Genomic DNA, 23,870 nt, shown 5'->3' with positions numbered 1-23,870 from the left:
TCACAATAATAAATCGACAACTGCAGCAAAAGTGAAGTTTTTTCGCGTCTGTGGGTGCTACTTTCTGCTTGGCCCATCAGATGTCGCAAGAACTGATGATACAACACAATATTTACCCCATTTAGGTGTTCAAATTTAAGTTAATATGGGTGTTTTTTCTTATTTTGTGTTGTTTTAACCACAATTGAGAAATTCAGAAAAGTATAGTCAGGAATTTGTACTTCCAGTGGCATCAGTGTGAAAGGCAGATGGGAAAAGTATGCACAATATGCATATCCTCCATAACAAGATGAGAATAATTCATATTCTCGTTTTCTTTGAGATAAGACAGACAATGATGCATTTCTTAAGACACTGGGAGACAACAATGTCGAAATGCAAAATGGGAAGCAGCTGTGTGGAAAAATAAACCCTGCAGGCCTTTAACAGTGTAAACCTCCACAGGATGGCAGTAAAAGTCCGGATGCGTTCATATCTGCCCGCTTGAATATGCGTGGGAGTTCTTCTTTCTCTCGCCATTCCGAGGTGTTGCCATCCAGCTGCGCATCTTTTCTTCACTTTGCAAGGGTTGTCTTGGCGAGCTCGAGCTCCAAACCCTTTCCCACTCATTTCCCGCAAATTCCAGCAATCTCCACCAAATCAAATCCAGGATTCAAACATGCCGCCTCAACAGGGGGGAAACCTCTGCCTCCCCAGCCCCCCAATCTCAACGACCACAGCTGGTTATCCCCACCCGTGACAAGACGGCGACGCCACCGAGTGATGCCTGCAACCGAGAGGACCCGCCAACGCCACCGTGTTTGACAGAAGACCCAACAACAGCCCCTCAGACCCCTCACACGCACCCACCCCCAGGATGTCCGACTGCAACGCAAGCCCCTCGGATCGGCTCATCAAATGTAGGCATTGGCGAATGATGCACGCCCAGCAACTGTACATTATATGCACACATGATTCTGCTATGATCCTCCCAATTTCCTCCCCCATATAGCACGCTGTCTCGTGTTCGTCCCCTTTTGTTACTGTAGCACTTATCACTCAATAAAGTCACCGTGCATGTGCCTGCCTCTCAAGCTTTTCGGGGAGGGGAGGGAGAGAGAAGCTGTAGGTGGGTGAGGGATGGAGGGAGGGGGTGGGGGGTATCCGCCGCTGTACGACACAATCAGGGTCTTCCCCTCTTTATTAGAATTCACTCCTCAGCAAGGCAATACCCCATTTTTGGAAGGAGGAGGATGGGTGAGTGGCGCTATTGCAATACGTGCACGGGCTTCCTCCGTGCTCGCGGGCTACACCTAGCGGTGGTTGGCTGCTACTGAATAATACCCTCCAGAGTCACCCACGGAGTGGTAGAGGGAGGCACAAGCCAGCGAGTGGGAGAGATGAGCATCTTGTTCCAATGAAACGGCGAACAGTGTGACGATGACAGCGAAAGGCAGACATAAAGGTAAAGAAATGGAGCTTTCTTGTTTTGTTTTGATGGTTTTTTTGTTGTTGTAGCTGCGTGGCGTGAACGTGGTCATGGGAATGATGTTGCGGTGAGAGAGGGGGAGGAAAAGGATGCTGCTACGAGGGGGCATTTTACAACGTTTCTGCCTATCATATGCTGAATTTTTAATGTGCACGTCATGTTTATGCGTGTGCGCGTGTCTGCTTCTTCCAAACGCTGGCCTACATTGGTGGTCTAGTTTTATTTTTAGAGCCGGTCAGGTGATCGATTGCTTTTAAACGTCAGGGTTGGGGGGAAACTTTTCGAGTGTGTAGCATGCTTGCGTATTTTTTTTAAATTTGTATCTTTGGTGTCGACATCCCCCATCGTGGCCCTTTAAATCCCCCCACGGTCGTCTTTTCCTCAAGGTCTGCGTGCTGGAGAGAGGTTGCGTTTGTTACCGTTCCTCCAAACCTCCTTGGCTTCCCTTCATGTTTCCCTGACGGTCAAATGAGAGACAAAATGGAGTGAGGGGATGTGCAGGGCTGCAGATCCGCGATGACGACGGCGATTCGTGCCGTGTTGTCATTGCATCATTGGATTATGGACTCACTATATCATGTGTTGATGATGAGGGCGTGTTGGTTCTTTACGCGTGGTCGGGCTATAAGGAAGAAAAAAAGGGGGCTTTGCGGGGCACTGATTGTCGTGCTTGTGAAGCCATTACTACGAGGGTGACATGTTTCACGCACACGCAAGATCACACGCGACGACACTTGGTCGACTGTCGTGTAAATAAAGTTCCGAGCTCTCTCTGCCGGAAGAAGCGGAGCTGACAGCTGGACGCGTCGCCGGGGCATGCCCCGGTATTCCGTGCGTGTGGCGTGGGTGGGTGGGTAGGGGGTTTGGACGGGATGGGAGGGGGCTTGCAGGTTTTTTATTTTTGCACGTAGACCTTTTGCACTATATGCATATCATAGGTGGTGTCCTATAGGTTTTTGTGCTTGCACTGGGATGGATTTCCTGGAAGAGTTGATTATATAGAAGGATAGGAATACTAGGTTTCCCCTGCTTGATGAGATGAGTGGGTGTTTCAGAGAAAGAGAGGTTTTGGCAGGGGCGCAGTTGAAGGGGGGATGGAGGGGCACGTCACTTACAAACGCCTCCTCTTCATACATTTCAGAATTGTGCATGTATTCATTGGATTCGCTTGTAACACACAACTATCGTTATATGTTTTTCCCAGATGCTGCCAAATGCAGCCCGGAAATAGTCAGTGCAAAGACATGGTTTTGCAGAATCCACTAAGCATGGTCTTACATGTTTGAACTACCACCGCCTTTGAATGAGTCTCTTAAAAATATAAACAAAATGTATCATCATACCGATTCAATAGGGAGGGTATGAGTAATATAAGAAAACATGATCAACCCTTTTTGTATTATTTCATCATCATAAATCAATGTCATCGTGTACTTCCAGTGTGACAATATAGTAGTAAGCAATATAACGTGATACTTTGTATTTAAATGGGTTAGCCATATGCGCCTGCCAAAAATCAATATATCATTCTAAAAATATGTCACTGTTCATTAAAAAAAAGCAACAGGTTGTTTACAAGTTTTTTTCACTAGTATATTGTCTGTCTCAACTCAATGGATGGCATTGATGGCACTAGACATTGAATTAACTTTGAATGAGAGATGTAAATAAACATTGGCATTCAAACATGAGCATCCACTTCTAGTTTGAATGAATGGAACATCTATTTAATCAAATCTAATTGTGGAACAAGAGTAGTGAAGGTTGTTTTAATGTTGATTTTGGATAGAATGTACAGTACTATACTATATTATACTTTATTAGTAAATATTTCATGCTAATTTATAATAATAGTCTGGAAAAGCAGGAACAAAGACAAAACCTGAGCCGTCTTTATCACTCAATTGTGCCCACTTGATAAATGCAGTGACCATCTGTATTGTATCCATTTCTTATCAGTGTAAACAGAAAACCCAATACAAACAAGCTCCTTTATAGCATCACATTAAAATAAGTAATCATGGCGGGCTTGCTTGATGCAGTGCCCATAAGACAGATAAGAAGCCGTGAAGATAGGTGAGCAAAACAAATGGAAATGTTTTATGTCTCCATGAGGTCATTTATTGTCTGTGGCTAAGCTATGTTTCACAGTAATGCCCTCCAAGAGACCTTTTGCTACAGTGCACGTTTTGGTTTGTAAGCACAACTGTGGTCGGCAGTGTGATTCATGGCCGCATTTCATTTTGCTGTACAAGAGTGCTGTGGTGATGTGACTATATTGCCTGACTGAAATGAGGAACTGGCTCAGCAAACCTGAGTGGCACGATTGAGTTTTAGTTGTAACTTACATATTGGAAACGGGCACGTAACCTGCGTAAAATACTTCAAAACTTTGGCTACTGAGTGGCTTGTTGGTCAATTCAGATTTTTTGTTAGCAGGAACCAATGTGACTACAAGTGCAATCAGGGGATTGCTGTCAGGTGCTTCTTGTTTTTTCAAAATGTGCACCCACAGCTGTTCTCGAGGACTAGTTTGCCCACAAATGTTGTACGTCATCATGCTGTGGAATTTTTGAGGATTTCATGCTCACAAAGGTATTTTCCTAACTTGATAGCATCAAATGTGGTAACAAGAAATATTTTCCATGCATGTATGCATCATTTATAATTCAAATCTGATGGTTTTACAAGAAAAACTGACTGTCTTTGCCTGTTGTTGACGTATGGGGCAGGTTCATATGGATTGCTCGCAAAGATGCAAATTTCTTAATTGAGTTTTACAGAGAAGATGGCAGAAGTGGAATGTCTTCTCCAGGTCAAGAGTTTCTACTTGAAGTGGAGGAGTTAAAGTATCTTGGGATCTTGTTCAAGTGCTGGGAAAAAATGAAATGGGAGATTGGCAGGAGATTTGGCGTAAAGCCTGAAGAAGTGTCATTGTAAAGAAGGAGGCGAGGCGAGGCGTTAGGCGCCAGGGACGACCCAGAATCCACTGGCAGGAATATGCCTCTAATCTGTTCTGGGAATGTCCTGGGATCTCACAGCTGTGGTGGGGATAGTAAAGTATGGGTTTCCCTACTCAGATTGCTTCCTCTGCAATCTTCAGAAAAAGGTTCAATGCGAGATTTGTCTGGCCTAAATCTTAGTAAAAATAAAAACAAATCATCTGATATTCTGACCTGATGTACCCAACCACACATAGAAAATGATGAATATCTCCACACAGATACACTACAATACATAATCAAGAATTGTTTGTCCAATTAACCTTGCAGTACAAAACAAGTATGAATATATCAGTTCATTATACTGTATCTAATGTGCACAGTTGCACACATGAATGCAACTATTCATGCATGCACAAACAAAGCACTTCTGGCATGGCCAGAGGCACTCTGGGCATATTTCCTTTTAGTGCAACATGCTGTCCCATTCCCTCATGCTTGGCCCAAGGCCTTGCGAGAACTGCATTTAGGATAAGTGTGTTAAAAGTTGCGTGTTGTCTCATGAGTTAGGGGGTCCCACCTTGACAGGTCTGTGTCTGCCCCAGTGGGTAGGGTGGTAGGATACTATGTCTATTTATAGGGAATTAAGAGAGAGAGAGAGATGGAGAGAAAGAGAGAGAGAGAGTTGTCTAATGAGGGCAAGCTGTTAGGGGATGAGCTGTTGTTTCTGTTTGTGTGCGTGCATGTGAATGTGTGTACACAGATGGGTCTTCAAGTGTGTGACTTCAAATGTATCTTTGCTTGTTTCTTTAACACCCAGTCAGCTAATCTGGGTCAAAGACAGTTGATAAACACACACATATGCACATTTACACACTATGCTTAAGAACCTCAAAGTACCTTTCTAGATTTACATGCACCCCATTCTTTTTTTGCACTCCCATTCTTATAATGGTTTCATCCCCGCACTTTTTCCTGCCTTATTTATTCATGCTGAGCAACAGATTGAAGGGTCTTGGTAGGTGTTTTACATCTAATGTCTTACTTCATGCACTACTCTACATTTTATTCTGCAGGGATGAAAACAAGAGGCATTTTTTTTCCTGCCAGGAATAAAGGATTCTCAATTGTCTACTGTATATATCATTGAATAAGCCTTAGCTCCAAAAATTCCAACTATATGACAAATCTACTTGCTTTTATAGCCATTTTCTGTTTTGTTGAACAGACAAATTAGGCCAGACGATTGCCGCAACTTCCTCCTGCAGCAGCCTCGTCCCCTGATGCTAAACCTAATGAAATATCCCTTTAATTGATTTTCGCCATTAGAAATAATGGAAGGGTGGTTTCTGATCAAATTCTGCACCACTTAGAGTATTTGACCAGCCCAAACAAATTTAGGGGCTTTGGTTGAAAGCCATGTCATGAGCTTGCTCTTGTTGGTTCGTGCTCTTGAGATTTTTTTGGCTGAGCTGGCAGCTTTGTCGCTTAATAAATTCCACACTTGGTAGTTCAGCTGTGTGGAGTGGGCCAAAGGATATAAACGGTAGGAGGTATCTCCAAGTGATTTAATCTGTCATTGTGCAAGAGTTAAGAGATGATTGCCTCAATTTTAAAGGATTTTTTTTTTAGTTTCTTCCTCAAAAAGTTTCTTCAAAGGTTAAATGTTCTGGTCAATAGACTTGAAAATTCCATTCACTACTGCAGGGGTCTGCAACCACAAGTTGTGGAGCCGCATGCGGCTCTTGACCGCTCCCCTATTGGCTCCCTGGAGCTTTTTACAAAATGTTTGGAAATGGGGGAACATTGTTAACATTTTCCAATGATGTAAATATGTATGTAGAAAAAAAAATATTAAAGTTCAGCATTTCTGTCAACTAAGATTTGCGTCATAGCCTCGACATGTGTTTCTATTAGCAGGGTGTGATGCTAATCAGGTTGTTGTTGTAAACAAACTGTGTTATAAGCCATGGATCCCAAGGGAAAAAAGGTTTGCATCTGCAGATATTTGTTTTTTCTGTCAAATGAGTCGTTCTCTCTCACAAAGATGCTCGTATTGTGAAAAATCTGTAAGGTGATGTGCTCATATTATGACTATCCACTGTTGATGAATGGTCATAGTAAACAATGGTCATGAGTGTCTACCAATATTTTAAGAAATAATGTTTAGATGGTTTGGTCCTCTGAAAAATATCTGTTTTCTGGACTGATATATAATATTTCTCTCACGTATTTTATTTGCAGCCTTTCACAGAGTTTGTACAACTTTCCCCAACACCATCTGTTGCAACACCCTGAAGACAGTCAGGTGCTATAGGGATCATGTCTAGCATTAAATATTGATTTAACATCTGAAGTATACATAGTCTGTCTTGCTCAAGGGCGCCTCAGACAAACTGGTATTTCTCCACACAATGGTATGCACATCAAAACAGAAAACGACTACAGGCTGGTTGAAAAACAATATAGACTGCTAGCATCTTTTAACATTGCAACATTAGAAATGAGTTTTTGGCCAAAAATTAAAACTACTGGAGAACAACAGTTTTTTTTTGGAATGTGGGATGAAACTAGAGTACCCAGAGAAAACCCACAAAGCCCGGGGGAGAACATGCAAACTCCACTGGCCTGGGATCACTTAGAAAAACATCCCATCCTCCCCCCTCAAAATAAAGGGTATCAAATCCCAAATGCATTAATGTCATAAACACACTGTCCTCACACAGTGCTTAAAACACTGTAAACATAATATTTCATTTTTACAACCTCCTTTAAAAAAAAAAAACCCTAAACCTCAAACATCTTTCCCAAATGCAATAAAAATTAGCTTGCATTTCATCCCAACAAAAAGGTCAACTGTCCAGTGGAAAAAAAGGACATTTATGGTAGATCTAAACTGGTGTTATGCTAAATTCTTCCTCCTGCCAAGTGTAATTTTCCCAAGTATAGCTCTTCTCCCAGAGCTGTGTTTCTTCTGCTCTTGACACATTCATACCTGCCCTATTTTTCACAGTGGGCTCTACATTTACGACTCACACAAACGCACACACAAGATTTAGTTTTGCCTCAAACCAACACGTGGTGATCATGTATAAGTACCAGCATGTGTTCCCCTCATTTGCTCTAAAACAGTACAGCACGGTCCAGGCAAGCACGGAACAAGTACATTACCGTATTTGAGTCACACACTGACTATTGTTCTCTTGTTTTTCAGCTCACACGCGTCAATAGCTTTTACGCTGCCAGGTTGTGCACAAACCTTTAAATTATTAATTCGTTTTTTTTTTGTTTTTGTTTTTTTCTTTAACCTCAAGTCAAAGATGGTTTCAGTACACTTGGTGTGAATGGATGGAAAGCAGACACTCTAGTTTGGCAGCTGCTGGTTGTCCTGGCATGTGTCAAGGCGCGCTTGTGTGTTGATGGGTTTTTCACTTTTAAGGTGATGTCATGTCATGTATATTGAGGTATTAGATAGTTATGTGCTACCTAATGCCCGAATTTCCAAGTCCATAGTTCAGGGGTCGTTGAAAGAGCCATATTGGACGGAAAAAGCAAAAAAAAAAATGTCTGAAGCAAAAGATGTAAAAGCTTCATATAGGTCTAACTAATGAACCCAATCCATGCTGTATGTATCTACATTAGCTTACTATCAAAATAGTGTGGGGGAAAACAAAAGTACCCTAAGAAAATCCATGCAAGACAGGGGAGAGACCATGCAAACTCCACAAAGTGGAACTTTTCTTATCAGTTTTTTACAACATCCCACTAAACATTCGCGAGCATACTGTAGCAAAAATATGGTATAAACTCTATATACAAATACAGACATTGTTGTTATATTTCCCACTATTGCACAGTATTTGGAGTACAACTTAAACTTAAAAATATTTGAAGTGACAATTGTGCAAGCGGACGTTGTCTCCTGTTCACGGGGTCAAGATGAGAGTGTAAAAAAAAGGGAGGATTCAACGCTTTTAGCCTACCTACTTTTAGAATGTGATCTAGGCCATTATCTGTGTTAGCAGTGGTGGGGCTGAAAAAGGCTCAGAGGATTCTGTGTAACAATACCTTTTTATGACGTATCATCTCATGTGTTTTCATGTGTCCCTCTCACACATAAGCAATCGAGCATGTAAATGCCAAGGCTCCTTACATGATGTACGCATGCGCCCCCCCACGCCTTTCCCTTTTGTCTCATACCGCCGACTTTGTGCATCTTCGTGTATGTTTGCGCAGTTGTCAACGTGCCTAGTTTGTGTGTATATGTGTGTTTGTGTGTGAGTCTCCTCACGTGCAGCTGTGCACTCTCGCCGTATCACCCCCCGTCGTCAGTCAACCCCCCGCCCGCGCTCCAGCGGCGGCCCCCGGGACTTCATTATGTAAGAAAGATATTACTGCGGAACAGAGGCGGGAAACATTACTGCGGAATAGAGGAAGGCGACCCTAATAACTGTGGCAGCCCCTGCTTCATTACCGTACGCCTTAGCCTCCATCATTCACACGGTCAGAGCATGCCACGTTCTAATAGAGAGCTCAAAGGCCCAGTAATGTCTGAAGGCCACTTCTCAAACAAAAACATCAATTCATCATGTTCCTGGTCCCCCGCTCACTATGCAAACCAGATTGTCAATGTTCTAACATGCACTTATTCCTATTATTTATCTCCACAGCCGTCCCCTTCCCTCTGGCCCATCGGCTAACTATGAAGGAGGTGTTTGACGCCGAGGGTAGACCGAGGGTGGACCTGCTCAAAGCTCATCTCACCAAGGAGGGTCGGCTGGAGGAGGCAGTGGCCCTGCGTATCATCGATGAGGGGGCTGCCATTCTGCGCCAGGAGCGGACTATGTTGGACATTGAAGCACCAGTAACAGGTATTTGCCTTTGGATTTATAGCGGGTCTAAAACTTGGGGTCCCGGGGTGCAAATGTGGCCCTTCACATTATGGTGGTATGCAAAAGTTGTAAATGGTCCATGTCACTTCGCAATAAAATGTTATGGACTAGAGTAATCTGAATATTTACACACACACAGACCCTTTGATTATGATTTTTAACATGTAGATATATTTTAAAATTTGAATAGGAACAGGAACATTAAAAAAATCCAATTAAAAGTTCTACAAATAAAAAAATAGAATATATATGTATATATATTGCTCTTCTAATTATGACTACTTTTATCTTTTTTATTTAAGTACATTAATATGTAATCAAAAAATAGTAAAAGGTTATAAAAACAAAAATATTTTATATTAACAGGCTTGGAAAAGAGGACAAAATTCAAATGAGTCCTTGGGATTTAAAAAGCAATTCCTTTTCTTTCTGCTTTTTTTTTTAACCTGATAAACGGACTTCTGAAAGGAAAAACTTTGGAGACCCTTTGTTTAAACCATATTCCCTGCACTTACACTACCTTTTTGTTGATATCATTTGCCATGTGTCTTCACTGCCCTTTCAAATGGAAACTATTGTTCCCTTGCACTTTTTTCTGCGAGACGCAATCGCTTTGTCATACCCCCTCCAACGCCTGCATGCAATCCCCGGACAGGCAAATGGTATGAAGCAAATAGAATATGAAAGTTGGAAGCGGAGGATAGATTAAGATCGATGGAGAGTGAAATGGAAAATAGATTTCAGAGAGGAGACGGCCTCCATACTCGGACTCATCCCAGAACATCAACAACAGTGGATGTGCTGGTGTGTGCATTTATGCAAATCCAAGTTCTGAGATGAATCTGTGTGGGTTGTACCGTGTAGGAACATTATTCGGCTTTCACAGGTACAGATCCCCGGGGGGCAACCAAAGACAAGTTGGATTGAGAGTCTTTTTTCTGGACTTTTCCCCTTTGGCAAAGAAATATTGATCTGTTACTCTAACTTCCGCTACATCATAATCATCCTGAATTTTGGTAAAAGTGATAAGTACTAACAATTTTCAGGGTGAGCTGAGGTAAATTCATTGGTGTTTTCCACTTACTTTGTATATGTTAGTAAGAAGGTATTTTTTTTTATCTGCCTGGGAATTCAAAATAGCTGATGAAGTAAAGAAACAAATGGCACATTAAGAATATTGCTTTGCAACCTAAACCGGGTTTTAAGATAGAGAGGGAGAGTTCTGAGTAATTTCCAATTTGGGTTTGGCACAGTATAAAGAGCCTGCAAAAAGTAGAAGATGAATCAGATTTTTATCTCCTATCTGTGTCCAAAGGATTCATCTAATTAACAAAAGAATGGATTCACCAGAAGGAAAAAATATTGGGAATGCCCAGCCATAAATTTGCTGTTTTTTGCATACAAGGTTTAACAGACAAATGATCATCTTTTCTTACCCATAATGCCTTCAACAAAGAGCACACTCATCCTTAGTTGTAAAAAGCTAGTTTATAAAAATGAAATCACTGGTTTAATTTAGCCATCTTGATTTTGAATAATCCTCAATTCCCAGGCCAATCGAAAATTGGAGGGACAGAATGTAGTCGGCAGACAGACAGATGCAAAAGATCTAAAGCGAAGTAGATGCAGAGAGGAACTTGACTAAGTGAAAGCAGACAGATGGCAAGAGAGGCGGATGGGAATTTGTGTGCCGACACATCACACGTTTCTCAAGTCTACGTATCAGAATGGGACAGCTTCAAACGAGAAGGGTCATTTCAGGTACTAGAATATAGAGTACATATACTCACTTAAAATAATAGGTCTTAGAATATAGGATGATGTGTTCTTTCATGTGTTCTGTGAATGTAAACACTGGTGCATTCCAAGTAACAAGTTGAAATAACAAGGTAATTTCATAGTTCAAATCATGAATGTTACTGCTATAATTCACACACTCGCTTGTGTATGATTCTCACAGTGTGTGGAGACATTCACGGCCAGTTCTTCGACCTGATGAAGTTGTTTGAGGTGGGAGGTTCCCCTGCCAACACGCGCTACCTCTTCCTGGGGGACTATGTCGACAGGGGCTATTTCAGCATTGAGGTAATAATGCATAAGTATATATATATATTTTTGGGGTGTAAAATTCTGAATCATTATTTTTATTTAATGTATTGAATTGAAAAATAATATTAACAATTATAATAACTAGATTATCTGGTTAAAAAACAAAAATGTATGTCACTTAATGTATTTTTCACCTAGTCTGTTTTGAGATTAAATAAATTAACCCTTCACAGGGCACTCATTTAACTCTTGCACTGCCATTGACGACACTAGACAGCCAATCTATTTTAACCGAGAAGGGTGACAGGTTAAAATCCCCAATATGCTGTATATTGATATTTGTGCGATTGGGGGAAAAAGGGAAATGATTGGATTACACATTTTTTTTCTGTACAATAGAGGCAAGTGCATAAAGGTATTTATTTCTGTGATCACATTTTGTGACGGAAGTGAGCCGTGATGGGATGAGTGTTATGTCATTGACAGTTAGAAAGGTGAGCATTATTTAGTCTGTTTTTGGTACACTAACCAAGAGCAGGTAGAGTAATCACTTTGAGGATCTCAGCAAAAACGATTTCATTCTGCATTTACTTTAGTTTATTGACATTTTAAGTTCACTTTGCTTGCTTTACTCCAGGTGGCATTTGTACACTGAGGTCCAAAACTTCTATATTCAGGCTCTAATTTGAAAGAATATAGAAAAATAACATTGTTTTGCTTCTTTTAATTTCCTCTTCCCATTTAGTGCGTGTTGTACTTGTGGTCATTGAAAATCCTCTACCCAAAGACACTCTTTCTTCTACGGGGAAATCATGAATGTAGACATCTGACAGAATATTTCACCTTCAAACAAGAATGTGAGTAATGCATTTGTTCCTTTTTAAATGTCACTTGAGCTTTTGTGTCATCGTTTATGCAGAGTGCAAAACATTTCTCCAATTGTGTCTTTCATTTTTTCATGCGAGCAATACAGTACTAAAGTACCATTTGGTAGAGGTGGAAGTGATAAAAATCTTCTATAAATCCTATATTTTATCCTCACTTTTTTAGTTTGTTAAAATGTTATGGAAAGGCTCAGTAAAACAGCAAAGCAAGTCAAGCCTTTTGCATTGGATTCTATTCTACCATTCTTTCATTTAATCCGGTGTCCAATCTGTGGCTTGAGGATCAGATTTTGGCCCAAAACATAATTATTTATATTCCTTCCTAAGGTATTCACAACTATTATGACAAAGATGAGTTGGAATTAAGTATTTTATTGCATTTCCGAATAGTCCGGGAACCTCCTTTTGCCTGCGAGTCCTGTTTGAGAGCAGGTGATTAGCAGCCCTTAATTTGGACCTCAATGATTGGCTCAGGGACTTCCTCCTCGGTGTCTGATTGGCCAGGGGACGAGGACGCTAATTTCCCCTGGCACACTTGCCAAATAGTGGTCGCCCTCTATTTCCATCTGCTGTATGTGTGCGTGAGAAACAAAGAGAAAAAGAGGAAGAAAAGAAGAAGATAAAGAGGAAAATAGCTAACATCTGGCAATAATGATCTCTTGTTATACACCAAGAGCAGAAAAGATTGACAATGACACACGCAACACACATTTAGACCATTTCTCAGGCTCAACCGCACCCTTTTCATTGATATTCTCCACAAATATCAGCCCATCATTTTCCTCCCCTTCCCTTTCTCACTTCATCCAATCAGCCATTGTCCATCCTCCTATTTGTTTCCCCTCATTTATCTTTTTGTTTTCCACCTTTTCACCATTTTAATCCATAACACTGTTTTTCTGTTGGCCATAATGTGTGAAATGTACTTTCAAGATGCATCCTGTTGGATGTCACAAGTGATATAGCAGCCAAATCAGAGAAGGGGGAACAAAACAATCTGCCTCACAGGGTCTCTCTACTGCTTCATGCTCATATTTGGGTCAGATTTTTCTACATAAAATCTCAAGCAAAGTCTTAAAGGGAATGACAACTCCATGATCATGTGCATTCTAGTGGAAATTACCGGAAAGAATACTGACTTCCACTTTTCTGAAAGGTAATAGTGGAGAAAAACATAAATAAAATAACATAACTATCAGATGTGAAGAAATCCACCATTTGCATGACTTGAAGCAACCACAATTTCCATGAAATGCATTTATTATTATTATTATATTCTTTTATATGCTGTTTTGTTCTCCTTTTAAATTCCCATCACAGTCACTTCATCCAATATGCTGTATTTGTTTTCATCCTCGCATTAATTAATGAACACTAACAAAAAGTCGTCAAATGCCTTTCAGTCCTAGCTTTGATCCTCCCAACATCCTTTGTACTTTTCTTTGAATCCAATAAGAAAAAAAAGCTAACGTGACAAACTGGTGGTTCAAAGCGCAAGTCATAATTTAAAAAAAAAAAAGTCATTTCCAGCTTCTCTTAACTTAACTTGTGTCCCCAAATGTCCCGCAGGTAAGATCAAATATTCGGAGCAGGTTTACGACTCCTGCATGGAGGCATTTGATTGCCTCCCCCTTGCAGCCCTCATGAACCAGCAGTTTCTGTGTGTACATGGGGGTCTTTCGCCAGAGATCCATACACTGGACGACATCAAAAAGGTAAACAATGATCATGTTTCACTTCCATTGAAGTCTGTAATAACTGAGAGTTATCACAATAGATTGAATGTCTATTGCCATCAATGGCAACCAAAGAATTACACATAGACTATTTCCTCATAATGAAGGCGCAGACATGGAGAGAACACACACTTCCTCCTCTAATGGCAGCGTTACCATGGTGAATCTGCGAGTGTGACATCCTCCCTATCCTGTGTGGAGGGGGTTGCCACGGAGATGATCTGTAGTGTTATATGTCTATGTGTTTGCTTTTCTTTTGTGGTGATTTACATGACATGTGATGATGGTGTGTTTGTTTCTATGAAAGAAAATGAGGTTATTCTGCATAAGCTTGGTGTGTATGAGACTTACATTTTTTTTTTCTTTCCTCTATGTGTCCTAGTTGGACCGATTTAAGGAGCCGCCGGCGTTTGGGCCCATGTGTGACTTGTTGTGGGCAGACCCACTTGAAGATTTTGGAAATGAAAAGACACAAGAGTACTTTGGACATAACACAGTTAGGGGTTGCTCCTATTTCTATAGGTAAAATGAATGGCGCTTGACATGTGTTGTTATTAAGTTGTCTCGTCTATAGCATTTTTAATAATCTACAAAAATATGCCTATATAATTGCATTGTTTTGTCTTGAGACCAGATTACTACTGACCTCAAGGTTTTCCGTACACAAACATACAGAAAAAAACAAACCTTTCTGACCTTTACCATCCTTAAACCCATTTTTATTCCGCTCTTCTGTTTCATACTATACAAAAATAATTGGCAAGTTAAATAAGACATTTATCCTTTCTTCAACACCAAAATACAAACAAACAAACCAGACAAACATAATTGTGCATAACGAAAATCAGACTAAACATAGTTTTATAAGACATCATAGTGGCATTTGAGAAGAGAGCAATTCTTCCAATGATCTAAGAACTAATAAGCATCACTAGGATTAGTCCTAGAGACACAGAATTCTATCTTGTTTACACACACGTACATGTGTACACGGTTCTGAGATGAAACACATCAACACAGCACGTTCGCAAACACATGCACGCATTTCTGTTTCGGCATGAAACGATATCCCACAATCCCCAGGGAAGCTGCACGGTTCTGTTGCTATGACGACCGGTTACCCCTGCCAGATACAGAGTGATATTAAGATATAGTGAGAGAAGAGGGAGAGCAACATGGGAAAAAGAGCTTGACGAGGGTGAGAAGATAAAAGATGCACGTACAACTGTTAGCCGTGAGACATTTTTGAAGAGACAGGACACCCTGTGTATGCATTGTGGGGGTCCGATGTTATTGATCCAACATCTTGTACATGAGAAAAGACAGTCATTTTTTTTTGAGAACTTTAGTTGGGGCAACAGTTACTTATCTTGTGGGTAATTTTGTGTAAAAAGGAATTCAAAAGTAGTAGAGTAATACGTCTTGTTTAGGAAAATAATTGCTTATAGAAGTGGTTCCAAAAATTTAAATTTTAATAAGTAGGGACATATTTTAAATGTCAAGGCTCTAATCCGTTCTAAGCTCCAAAACACGACTAGCTAAATGAATAAAAGTAGACCAAGTGTGTGTATGAATTATGTGAGAAACACACAAATAGGAGGACTTAGATAAGAAAATGATTCATAGTAATTCTATTAAGCCATCTATCATGTCAATTTTAAAATAAAATACAAGATACAGGATGTTTTATTTTTTGCAGTTTGTAACTTGAAATTCTTTTGTACCCTGAAACAAAATGTACACTGTATGTAATATTTCATATTAACTTATTAGGAAACAATGAGTTAAAGAAGGGATAAAATAATGAACTGTGTACTCGACTCACCTACTCCAAGTTCAGTCCATGCTTTAAAATATTACAATTTATTTATCTCCGCCCCTTTTCTTTTCCAGTTACCCAGCAGTGTGTGAGTTTTTACAGACCAACAACTTGCTTTCCATCATCAGAGCACATGAAGCACAGGATGCTGGGTGAGAAGAATTCTTTCCATTGATCATTTAATCACTGTATTAAGTATATGTTCATTTTTCATTTGAGAATTCTGACAAGAAATATTTGCTTCTGTCATTTTGAAAATGCCATTACATTGTACAAACAGTTTTTCAAAAATAATAGCATATATTTCCACAATTTCAACTTGCCGCAATTCCATAAATAGTAACTAAAGCATGTTTGCTTGGAGCAATTTGTAAGTCCCATTGGTATATTTTACCACCAAGATTTGAAACAAAATTTGATTTTCCATAAAATATAGTGCAATTATCCATAACTATATGAGTTTTCTACCCTTTGTCAAGAAAATAGTTTCAGGTCAAATCATTGTGTGACCGATAAATCAACCCTGGCATCTGTTATGGGAGGAAAATCCTCTCAATGTAATGCAGCAATTAAGGTTGCCCTTTTCCATGCACTGTTGCTGTTGCGCTTCATTCACTTTGGTGAAACCATTAGTAACATTACGTCAAACATTAACCTTCAAAATTCACTAGAAAAAGAGCTCTTTGTCTAAAAAAAATCTCTTTTTAGATACCGCATGTACAGAAAGAGTCAGACAACAGGATTTCCTTCCCTCATCACTATTTTCTCTGCTCCAAACTACCTGGATGTCTATAATAACAAAGGTAAATAATTGTTTTTTGGTGGGAATCAATTCAAATGAGATAAAGTACTTGTTTTTTTGTGTTTTTCTAGCTGCGGTGTTGAAATATGAGAACAATGTCATGAACATCCGGCAGTTCAATTGCTCTCCTCACCCGTATTGGCTGCCCAACTTTATGGACGTCTTCACATGGTCTCTACCTTTTGTGGGGGAAAAGGGTAAAGTATCAAAATATCTTTCTCATGATTCAGTAGTTTAATACATACAAACCTAAAAAGTGAAAATTTATCCTGTTATATATTTGGGATGTCACTTCATAAGACAACACTATTATCTCTGCTTAAAAAGTGGCTAGCCTGGACTTAAAGGATTAAAGAGTGGTGGGTGTGCATGGGGTTTAGGGGGGGGGGGGATTTGCTAGTATAACTGGTTATAGTTGCATATTCTTTGTTTGAAGTGTTTGAGGATGGGTTTAAAAGTCTGGAATAATAATGGAAAATGGGAATTATTTCAGGCTGAAACAAACGATAACAAAAAAACAGGAGGATGAGACAAAGCGAATTTAAAGGCTTTCACTAAATGGAAGGTAATAAAAGTGAATATTTAGTTGAAGTAGATTTAAAGAATAATGATTTGATCAATCTTGCATATGCAAAAGAGTTCTATAGAAAAATCACAAAGGCTCTTCAGCGATTTTGTGTTATTGTTCAGCGGATATATTCACGATTGATCGGACTATCCATAAATTATTGATGGGTAAAATACGGATATGCAATGTAAAAGGGTTGAAAGCTCTACACATGCCAGAAAATATTTTATTCCAAAAGGTTTGACTATTTTTCCAATGTTATACAAAATATAGGATGGAATATGACATGTTTTATGCTTAATTTAAGACAAAATGTCATAGTGAAGTCCTCCTTTTGTGAGCCTAATGTGATTTTTCTTTTCTTTTTTATAGTGACAGAGATGCTGGTGAATGTCCTAAGTATCTGCTCTGATGACGAACTCATGAATGATGGCGATGAGATCTTCGATGGTAAGGAATAATCAACATACCTACTGTGATTTACCGTCCCAGTCTTGATCCAGCTATGCACCATTAATTTTAAAATGCATCAAGAGAGAATTTACCTATTCACTAATTTCCACAAACAGATGACTACCCATAAGAAGTATTGCATTAGTGGTAGTAGTACATAAGTGTTTCTTATAACAAATAATAACATGCTGTCTGTCTTTTTTATAGCAAGTGCAGCTGCAGCCAGGAAGGAAGTGATTAAGAACAAAATCCGTGCCATTGGGAAGATGGCTAAAATGTTTTCAGTTCTACGGTAAGTTGGCTTGACAATGTAGTAGTATAGTGTAATACAGTGAATAAGAAGTATTTGAAATCAAAGATGACAAAGGCTATCCAGTCATTCAGCCTTCATAGTCAAAATGCATTGGACGTCTAGTAACGTCAATGGCACTGAAAGATGAGCATCCACAGCCAGTTTAATTCAATTGGACATCTATCATTGTCAATATCAGGCAATGAGTTATTTTTGAATCACTTTTTTGTCATTTTATGGTCCTTTTAAATTAAATTTTGTCTCATGTCCTATTGATTTTGGGCTCATTTGCGGGTTGGTTCCTGTTTATTAATTGCCGCTATTTTTGGGGAGCACTTTTAGGTTATTCACTGTTGGTTTTGCAACATTTTAAGCTCCCACTTCAGGCCCACAGGTTTTACTTTTAACACCGCTGCTGGAAATGGTCTCCAAGGACCTTCACTCTGAACGTGTTTCTGAACCTTTTGTATCTGTTTAACCCATAAACAGTCTGGGCAGGTGTGTGCTTCTATTCTTAGCCTTTCTTCTGCTCTTTTTCTCTCTCTCACTGACTCTCAGGGAAGAAAGTGAGAACGTATTGACCCTGAAAGGCCTGACCCCCACAGGTATGCTGCCAAGTGGAGTGCTTTCAGGAGGCAAACAGACTCTGCAGAGTGGTGAGTTTTTTTTTGCACAATCACCAACACACCTGATTGTCTAAACCGGAGCTCAACTCTAGTGGAAAAATACACACCCCAAATACAAGTTAAGCATACGTTATGGAGCACAGTGAGGGATACCTGTTTTTCCCCTCTTGCACTTAGTACTAGTATCTCCTGTCATCCTTTTTTTGCCCTGCGGACTCATTGCCTCTCCTCACTTCACTGCGCTGGTGCTGAGGATACTAACAGCCTGCTGGTTGTACGTGTGGGGGTGTGAGACAAGAGAGAAAGGGATAGTGTGCGAGTGAGAGGATGCCATTGCTAACCCCGGGGGAGGGCCCTCTAACACAGTGTTTCCCAACCGTTGTGCCATGAGCGATGCTCAGGTGTGCCGCGGGAAATTACATATATCGTAATAATTCAAGAAAGACAATATTAGGAGATTCAAATCGAACTATTACCAGGTTGAATAATAATATGGAATCAGGGATTGTATGATAATAACATTCAAATTGGAATATTATGCGATTAAAGTATTTTTGTTGCTTAGTTTTGTGTAAAGGAAACTGGAAGCTCTTTGGTTTTCTGGGCTTTTTGGGGGGGGGGTATAATTTAATCTCATAATTTGTAATATTGTGAGATTAAAATCATTTTCATGTTTTTAAGGTACAGGAACTGAAAGTTGTTTGGTTTCAGGGGCAGAAACTTTTTGTAATGTAAAGTCTCTGTTGAGCATATTACTTTATGTTTAAGAAAAAGTCAAAAACTGACAAAACGGGGGATTAATGATTACAAAATCAGTTGAACTGAAAGCTATTTTGGGTCATCAACTTTGATGACGTTAGATTGGATGGAAAAAGATCGATTTGGGAATTTTTTTGGGAGGTTATTTAATTCCTGTTCATAAAACTTATGATGAGAACAACTTTACAATGTTAATATAGATGACATAGTTTGAAATGAGCATCTCAAAAACGGTTGGGAAACACTCCTCTAACCTGCCTTGGCAACAGGCCTCGCATGAATTGAGCTTGAAACATTCCTTTCCAGTCAAGAATTGTTTCACCTATGTTGTTGCAAGAGAGGCCCTTTATTTTCCATAAACGCCCATGACTCACAAACACTATCATATCCAGGTGTATCTGCACAGAAGCATGTTTTTTTTTCTTCTCCTGCTCCTTCGTCTCATTCCTATGCTCTCTCGGGCCCTGTCGTCTTTCTTCCTCTCCCCTATTTTCTCTCCTTTATCTATCTGACCATCATTCAGCTACCATTGAGGCCATAGAAGCCATCGAGACAGTTAAGGATGCTGAAGGTAAAATCCACTCATTTCACTGTGCTTGGCGTGGGTCGGTAGTGGGGTGGGCGGGGTTAGTTGCCAGCAACATGGCTGCGTTCTTTGCCATCATGCTCAACATATCATAGACGCTTTTTTAACCTGCATTACCTCTCACAATAAAAATCACAGCTCGCTAACACCACTACATTCAACGCATTCACATTGTCGACATTCTCACGCAAACATTTTGAAACACCAGAAAGGCGGGGGTGAACATTGATAAATTAATCTGACCCTTTATTGTCTGTTTTCTTGTTATTAAATATGTTATAGGTGCTGTAAAAGGGTCACTATGCAATCAATCTGTTTCCTCTATCGGTTAACTGTGGATTTATGCTTTGATACCATGCTTAGCCTGTAAAGTTTTAATTCTAGCATAAAATGAAACATATTTTAAAAGGCTTCTACACATAGCTTCATTTCAATGACATTTTCCTGATTTATGAGGCTGATTTATGACAATGTTTGTACAATTGAGCATAAGTTATTGATCCTGTTTGCATATCCCGGAGTGGAAGGGGGAATTGATTTACAGCCTAGTAAAACAAAAATAAATGGACATAACTTTGCTTTGATTAGTGTAGTATTACTTCGATTGGCTGGCAGAAAATTCAGGGCGTCACCTGACGACAGTCTAAAATTGGCTGGGATAGGCGACAGCACCCCCGCGACCCTTGTGATTATAAGTGGAATGGAAAATGAGTGAATGAATAGTGTTGCCCTGATACTATTTGCAAATTAAATTCACATTGTTGAGGTCAAAATAGGATGGAAATAATTAGTAAGCAAAATCAGTGATTGGAATAAAATGCATTCTGATCAGTTATATTTTATCGTCGGAATGCAGACCTTTCAAAATAAACCAAAACTACCAAACAGATTGATTTCATGGTACTCAATGTGTCAGTATTTTGTGTGCAGACGTTTGGTGATTAAGTGCACGCTTTAATTGACTGTAATAGTTCAGTTTGTGCAAAGCCTTGCTCCAAAATCACGGTGGAAAGCAATGTTTGCATATCAATAATCATCAAAATCTTTATTCCCACGTATACTTTGAAATTATACACAAGAAAATTCTTGCTCACATTGTCTTTTTGGACTTTGGATTTGTATATGTAGTCTTGTCTGTGGCTTATGTGAAATACAGTCCATAATTTATTCAGGAAAATGAATTATGGGTATTGCTTGTATTGTGTTTTTCTGTGAAAGATCAACCACAAAATATTAAAATGAATTTATAGTATGTATATATATATATATATATATATATATATATATATATATATATATATATATATATATATATATATATATATATATATATATATATATATATATATATATATATATATATATATATATATATATATATATATATATATATATATATATATATATATATATATATATATATATATATATATATATATATATATATATATATTTCATTTCTAAGTTTTAGTTTGGATCTCCGTCAGTTTCAAGCCAAGTTTAATGAATTTTTAGTTCTCAAAGTAACGGAAACAAAAGCTTCATTGAAGAAGGTACAGAGTGGAAGTACAATAAAATAAGTACTATACACATTTTAAGAGACACAATGAATGGCCACTTGAGTTTGGCAAATGCTTTGTTTCCATCTAGTACTATTCCCTCTTTAGGGCTTTGTTGGTCTACTTCAACTAATCCGGCCGGGCTGTGCATTGATAACAACAGATAAACGCTGCCTGATGTCTGTCGATACTACTACAAGAACGTATGCAAAGCCACCAAATTGTGTTTATCTGAGTCCAAAGCTTTAGGGGAAAAGAATGGACCAAATGTTCGGTTTGTCCTGCCAAGTATTGAAAGAAAACTCCTAAAAAGTTGAATTCGATTAAGATGACACTTGGGCCACATTTAGAAGACCTAAGCAAAAAAGTGCTGTGTAACTGCTATTTTAATTCCCCACGTTGTAGAACGTTTGGGAAAAACATTACTGTATGAAAATTCCAATAGTACTACAGTCTTCTTTTGCTGCATTTTAATGGATGCACTAAATTGTTCTCTTATGCACGTAAAAGTCTTTCTGAAATGAGCATAGTCAATAGATGATTGGACTCGTGTATAGCATTGACCGCAGTTAGTTTATGGAGAATAATAAACCAGTCTTCGAGGGTATCTGAGGGTCTTAGTTTTTGTTCCAATCGATCTAGCATAGGAAATTTAACTCATTTAAGTCATCAGTATAATCACCCCTTCACTCACAAATTTATAATGTGCTATTTAAACCACGGATGGGCAATTATTCCACAAAGGGTTACAGGTTTGTAGTCCTTTTCACCAATTCAATGTACTACAAGTATTATCAGTTGACTGCAGTCAGGTGTAGAAACCTTATTTTTATGTATTGCATTGATTAGTTGGAACAAAGTTAGCTCTTTGTGGAATAGTTTGGACGTCTTGGAGGGTGGAGTGCTATCAAGATTTCCAATCTGGAAGAGTTTTCCAAATTTCCAGCCGTAGTCGTGAACACGGCCTCTTAAGATAGACAGCTAGTCAGTAAAGTAGTTTTCTTTCAAGAGTTTTTCATGCAGGCCATTCCATCAAATGCCATATAATAACTACGTCTGCATATTTGTATCCGACTGCTTGTCCACGCAGCTATCCGAGGCTTCTCCCCGCAGCACCGGATCAGCAGTTTCGAGGAGGCCAAAGGTCTAGACCGCATCAACGAGAGAATGCCGCCGCGACGTGACGCCATCAACAGTGTGGGCCTGTCAATGGGTCGCATGAATATGGGTGAACCCAACGGGACCGACAGCAACAGCAATATACAGTGATGGATGCGTACTGTCACAGGGCCAGTCACAGTTACCGCGGTTACCACACCCTTAATAGCACCATCCTTACTGATTTGTGTACATAGACATACTCCATATACGCAAAGGCATCACATGGCAATGCAGTCTTTCAAACAAAGACACACTCACATGATAATCTACTCCTTCTCTTTGCTGTATGTAAAGGCAACAGTCTTTGGCCGGATTTGACAACGGCTTCTCTATTTAGAGAACTACAACTCCCTTGTACCTGCACGATAGAGGGAAAAAAACTACTGAATGAGCAGAACAAGAGGAGATACTATTCACTGTGCATGTCGGAGAAACCCCGATGGGTGGACAGTGTCAGTCAGCGTGGTGCGAATTTCTTGGCGGAATGTGTCGTGTTTTGACGAGCAGTGGCCACCGGGGGACATCTTGTTCCTGTTTTGCAGAAGTGGAACCAAACTTACAATAGTTAGTTTTTATGGGAGTGCGAATACGCTTTAAAAAATGTCCATTGCAGTAATATGGGGTGGGGGGGGGGGGGGGGAAGAAAAATTGATGGTGGCTTTGGTGAGGCCATGTTTGTTATTATTGGGATGAGATGAATTATTTGCTTTTGTAGCACAATGCCTATCTATTTAAAAGTGGCGAGCTAAACCAATCGCCCCTTTTGGTCTCAGGCTAAATAGCTCTCGGGGATTAAAAAGGTTTGGAAGTCGGATGTGATGGAAAGCAAATGTTTCATGAGTTTTGCTGTGGGAATAGAAAACTTTGAACATTTGTATTGCACACTTGATGCAGAATGCAGTTTAGCAGAAGTAGAATGCGTTATATATACGCGTGGGGGGATGGGAGTTAAAATGTGAAGTTATACTATATTAAATCCCTATTGCTACCAAAATGGCAGTGATAGCCAATAATCTCTGGGCTAGAAAGTAGGAACTTATATCTTACAGCTGCCAAGACCAGAATAAAACAGAGGGAAAACGTCTTTGTAAAGCATTTATATTAACGCATCGGTGCATGCAAAGTTAAGTTATTTGATAATAATGTGAATTATATTTGTGCTCTGTGTTTCACTATAATAGTAAGATTTTTATTTTCAGTTTTTTTCTGGGAAAATGAAGTGAGGAATAAGAAATAATTTATTTTGTACATAATGTTCATTTGCTTTTTTGTAT

The 23,870-nt window shown here is 39.3% G+C and overlaps 1 protein-coding gene across 3 annotated transcripts; it reads left to right on the top strand.

The window, feature by feature from the left end:
• The first annotated feature begins 497 nt into the window (after positions 1-497).
• LOC144206990 (protein phosphatase 3 catalytic subunit alpha-like) lies at positions 498-23,209 on the top strand. Of its 3 annotated transcripts, none has more exons than XM_077732148.1 (14): positions 499-899; positions 9,081-9,281; positions 11,263-11,387; positions 12,097-12,208; positions 13,805-13,950; positions 14,354-14,493; positions 15,865-15,942; positions 16,499-16,593; positions 16,664-16,789; positions 17,533-17,610; positions 17,821-17,905; positions 18,464-18,561; positions 19,814-19,861; positions 22,526-23,209. In XM_077732148.1, the coding sequence occupies exons 1-14, from the start codon at positions 857-859 to the stop codon at positions 22,702-22,704; spliced, it is 1,554 nt and encodes a 517-aa protein (XP_077588274.1). In that variant the 5' UTR covers positions 499-856; the 3' UTR covers positions 22,705-23,209. The 3 variants fall into 3 exon arrangements, with proteins under 3 accessions (XP_077588276.1, XP_077588274.1, XP_077588275.1); XM_077732149.1 differs by lacking the exon at positions 499-899 and adding an exon at positions 1,182-1,444; XM_077732150.1 differs by lacking the exon at positions 19,814-19,861 and having other exon boundaries at positions 498-899.
• Positions 23,210-23,870: the final 661 nt, after the last annotated feature.

The sequence above is a fragment of the Stigmatopora nigra genome, chromosome 14 (assembly GCF_051989575.1).
Source record: "Stigmatopora nigra isolate UIUO_SnigA chromosome 14, RoL_Snig_1.1, whole genome shotgun sequence".
Lineage (NCBI taxonomy): Eukaryota > Metazoa > Chordata > Actinopteri > Syngnathiformes > Syngnathidae > Stigmatopora > Stigmatopora nigra.
Note: the sequence above shows the minus strand (reverse complement) of the source record. Positions and strands in the feature narration are given on the sequence as shown.

Excerpts from the sequence above, each read along its gene's own strand:
- LOC144206990 (XM_077732148.1), top strand. The coding sequence starts at position 857 with ATGTCCGACTGCAACGCAAGCCCCTCGGATCGGCTCATCAAAT. Across the intron at positions 15,943-16,498 it reads CATGAAGCACAGGATGCTGG|ATACCGCATGTACAGAAAGA; the intron begins GTGAGAAGAATT and ends ATCTCTTTTTAG. Across the intron at positions 16,790-17,532 it reads ACCTTTTGTGGGGGAAAAGG|TGACAGAGATGCTGGTGAAT; the intron begins GTAAAGTATCAA and ends TCTTTTTTATAG.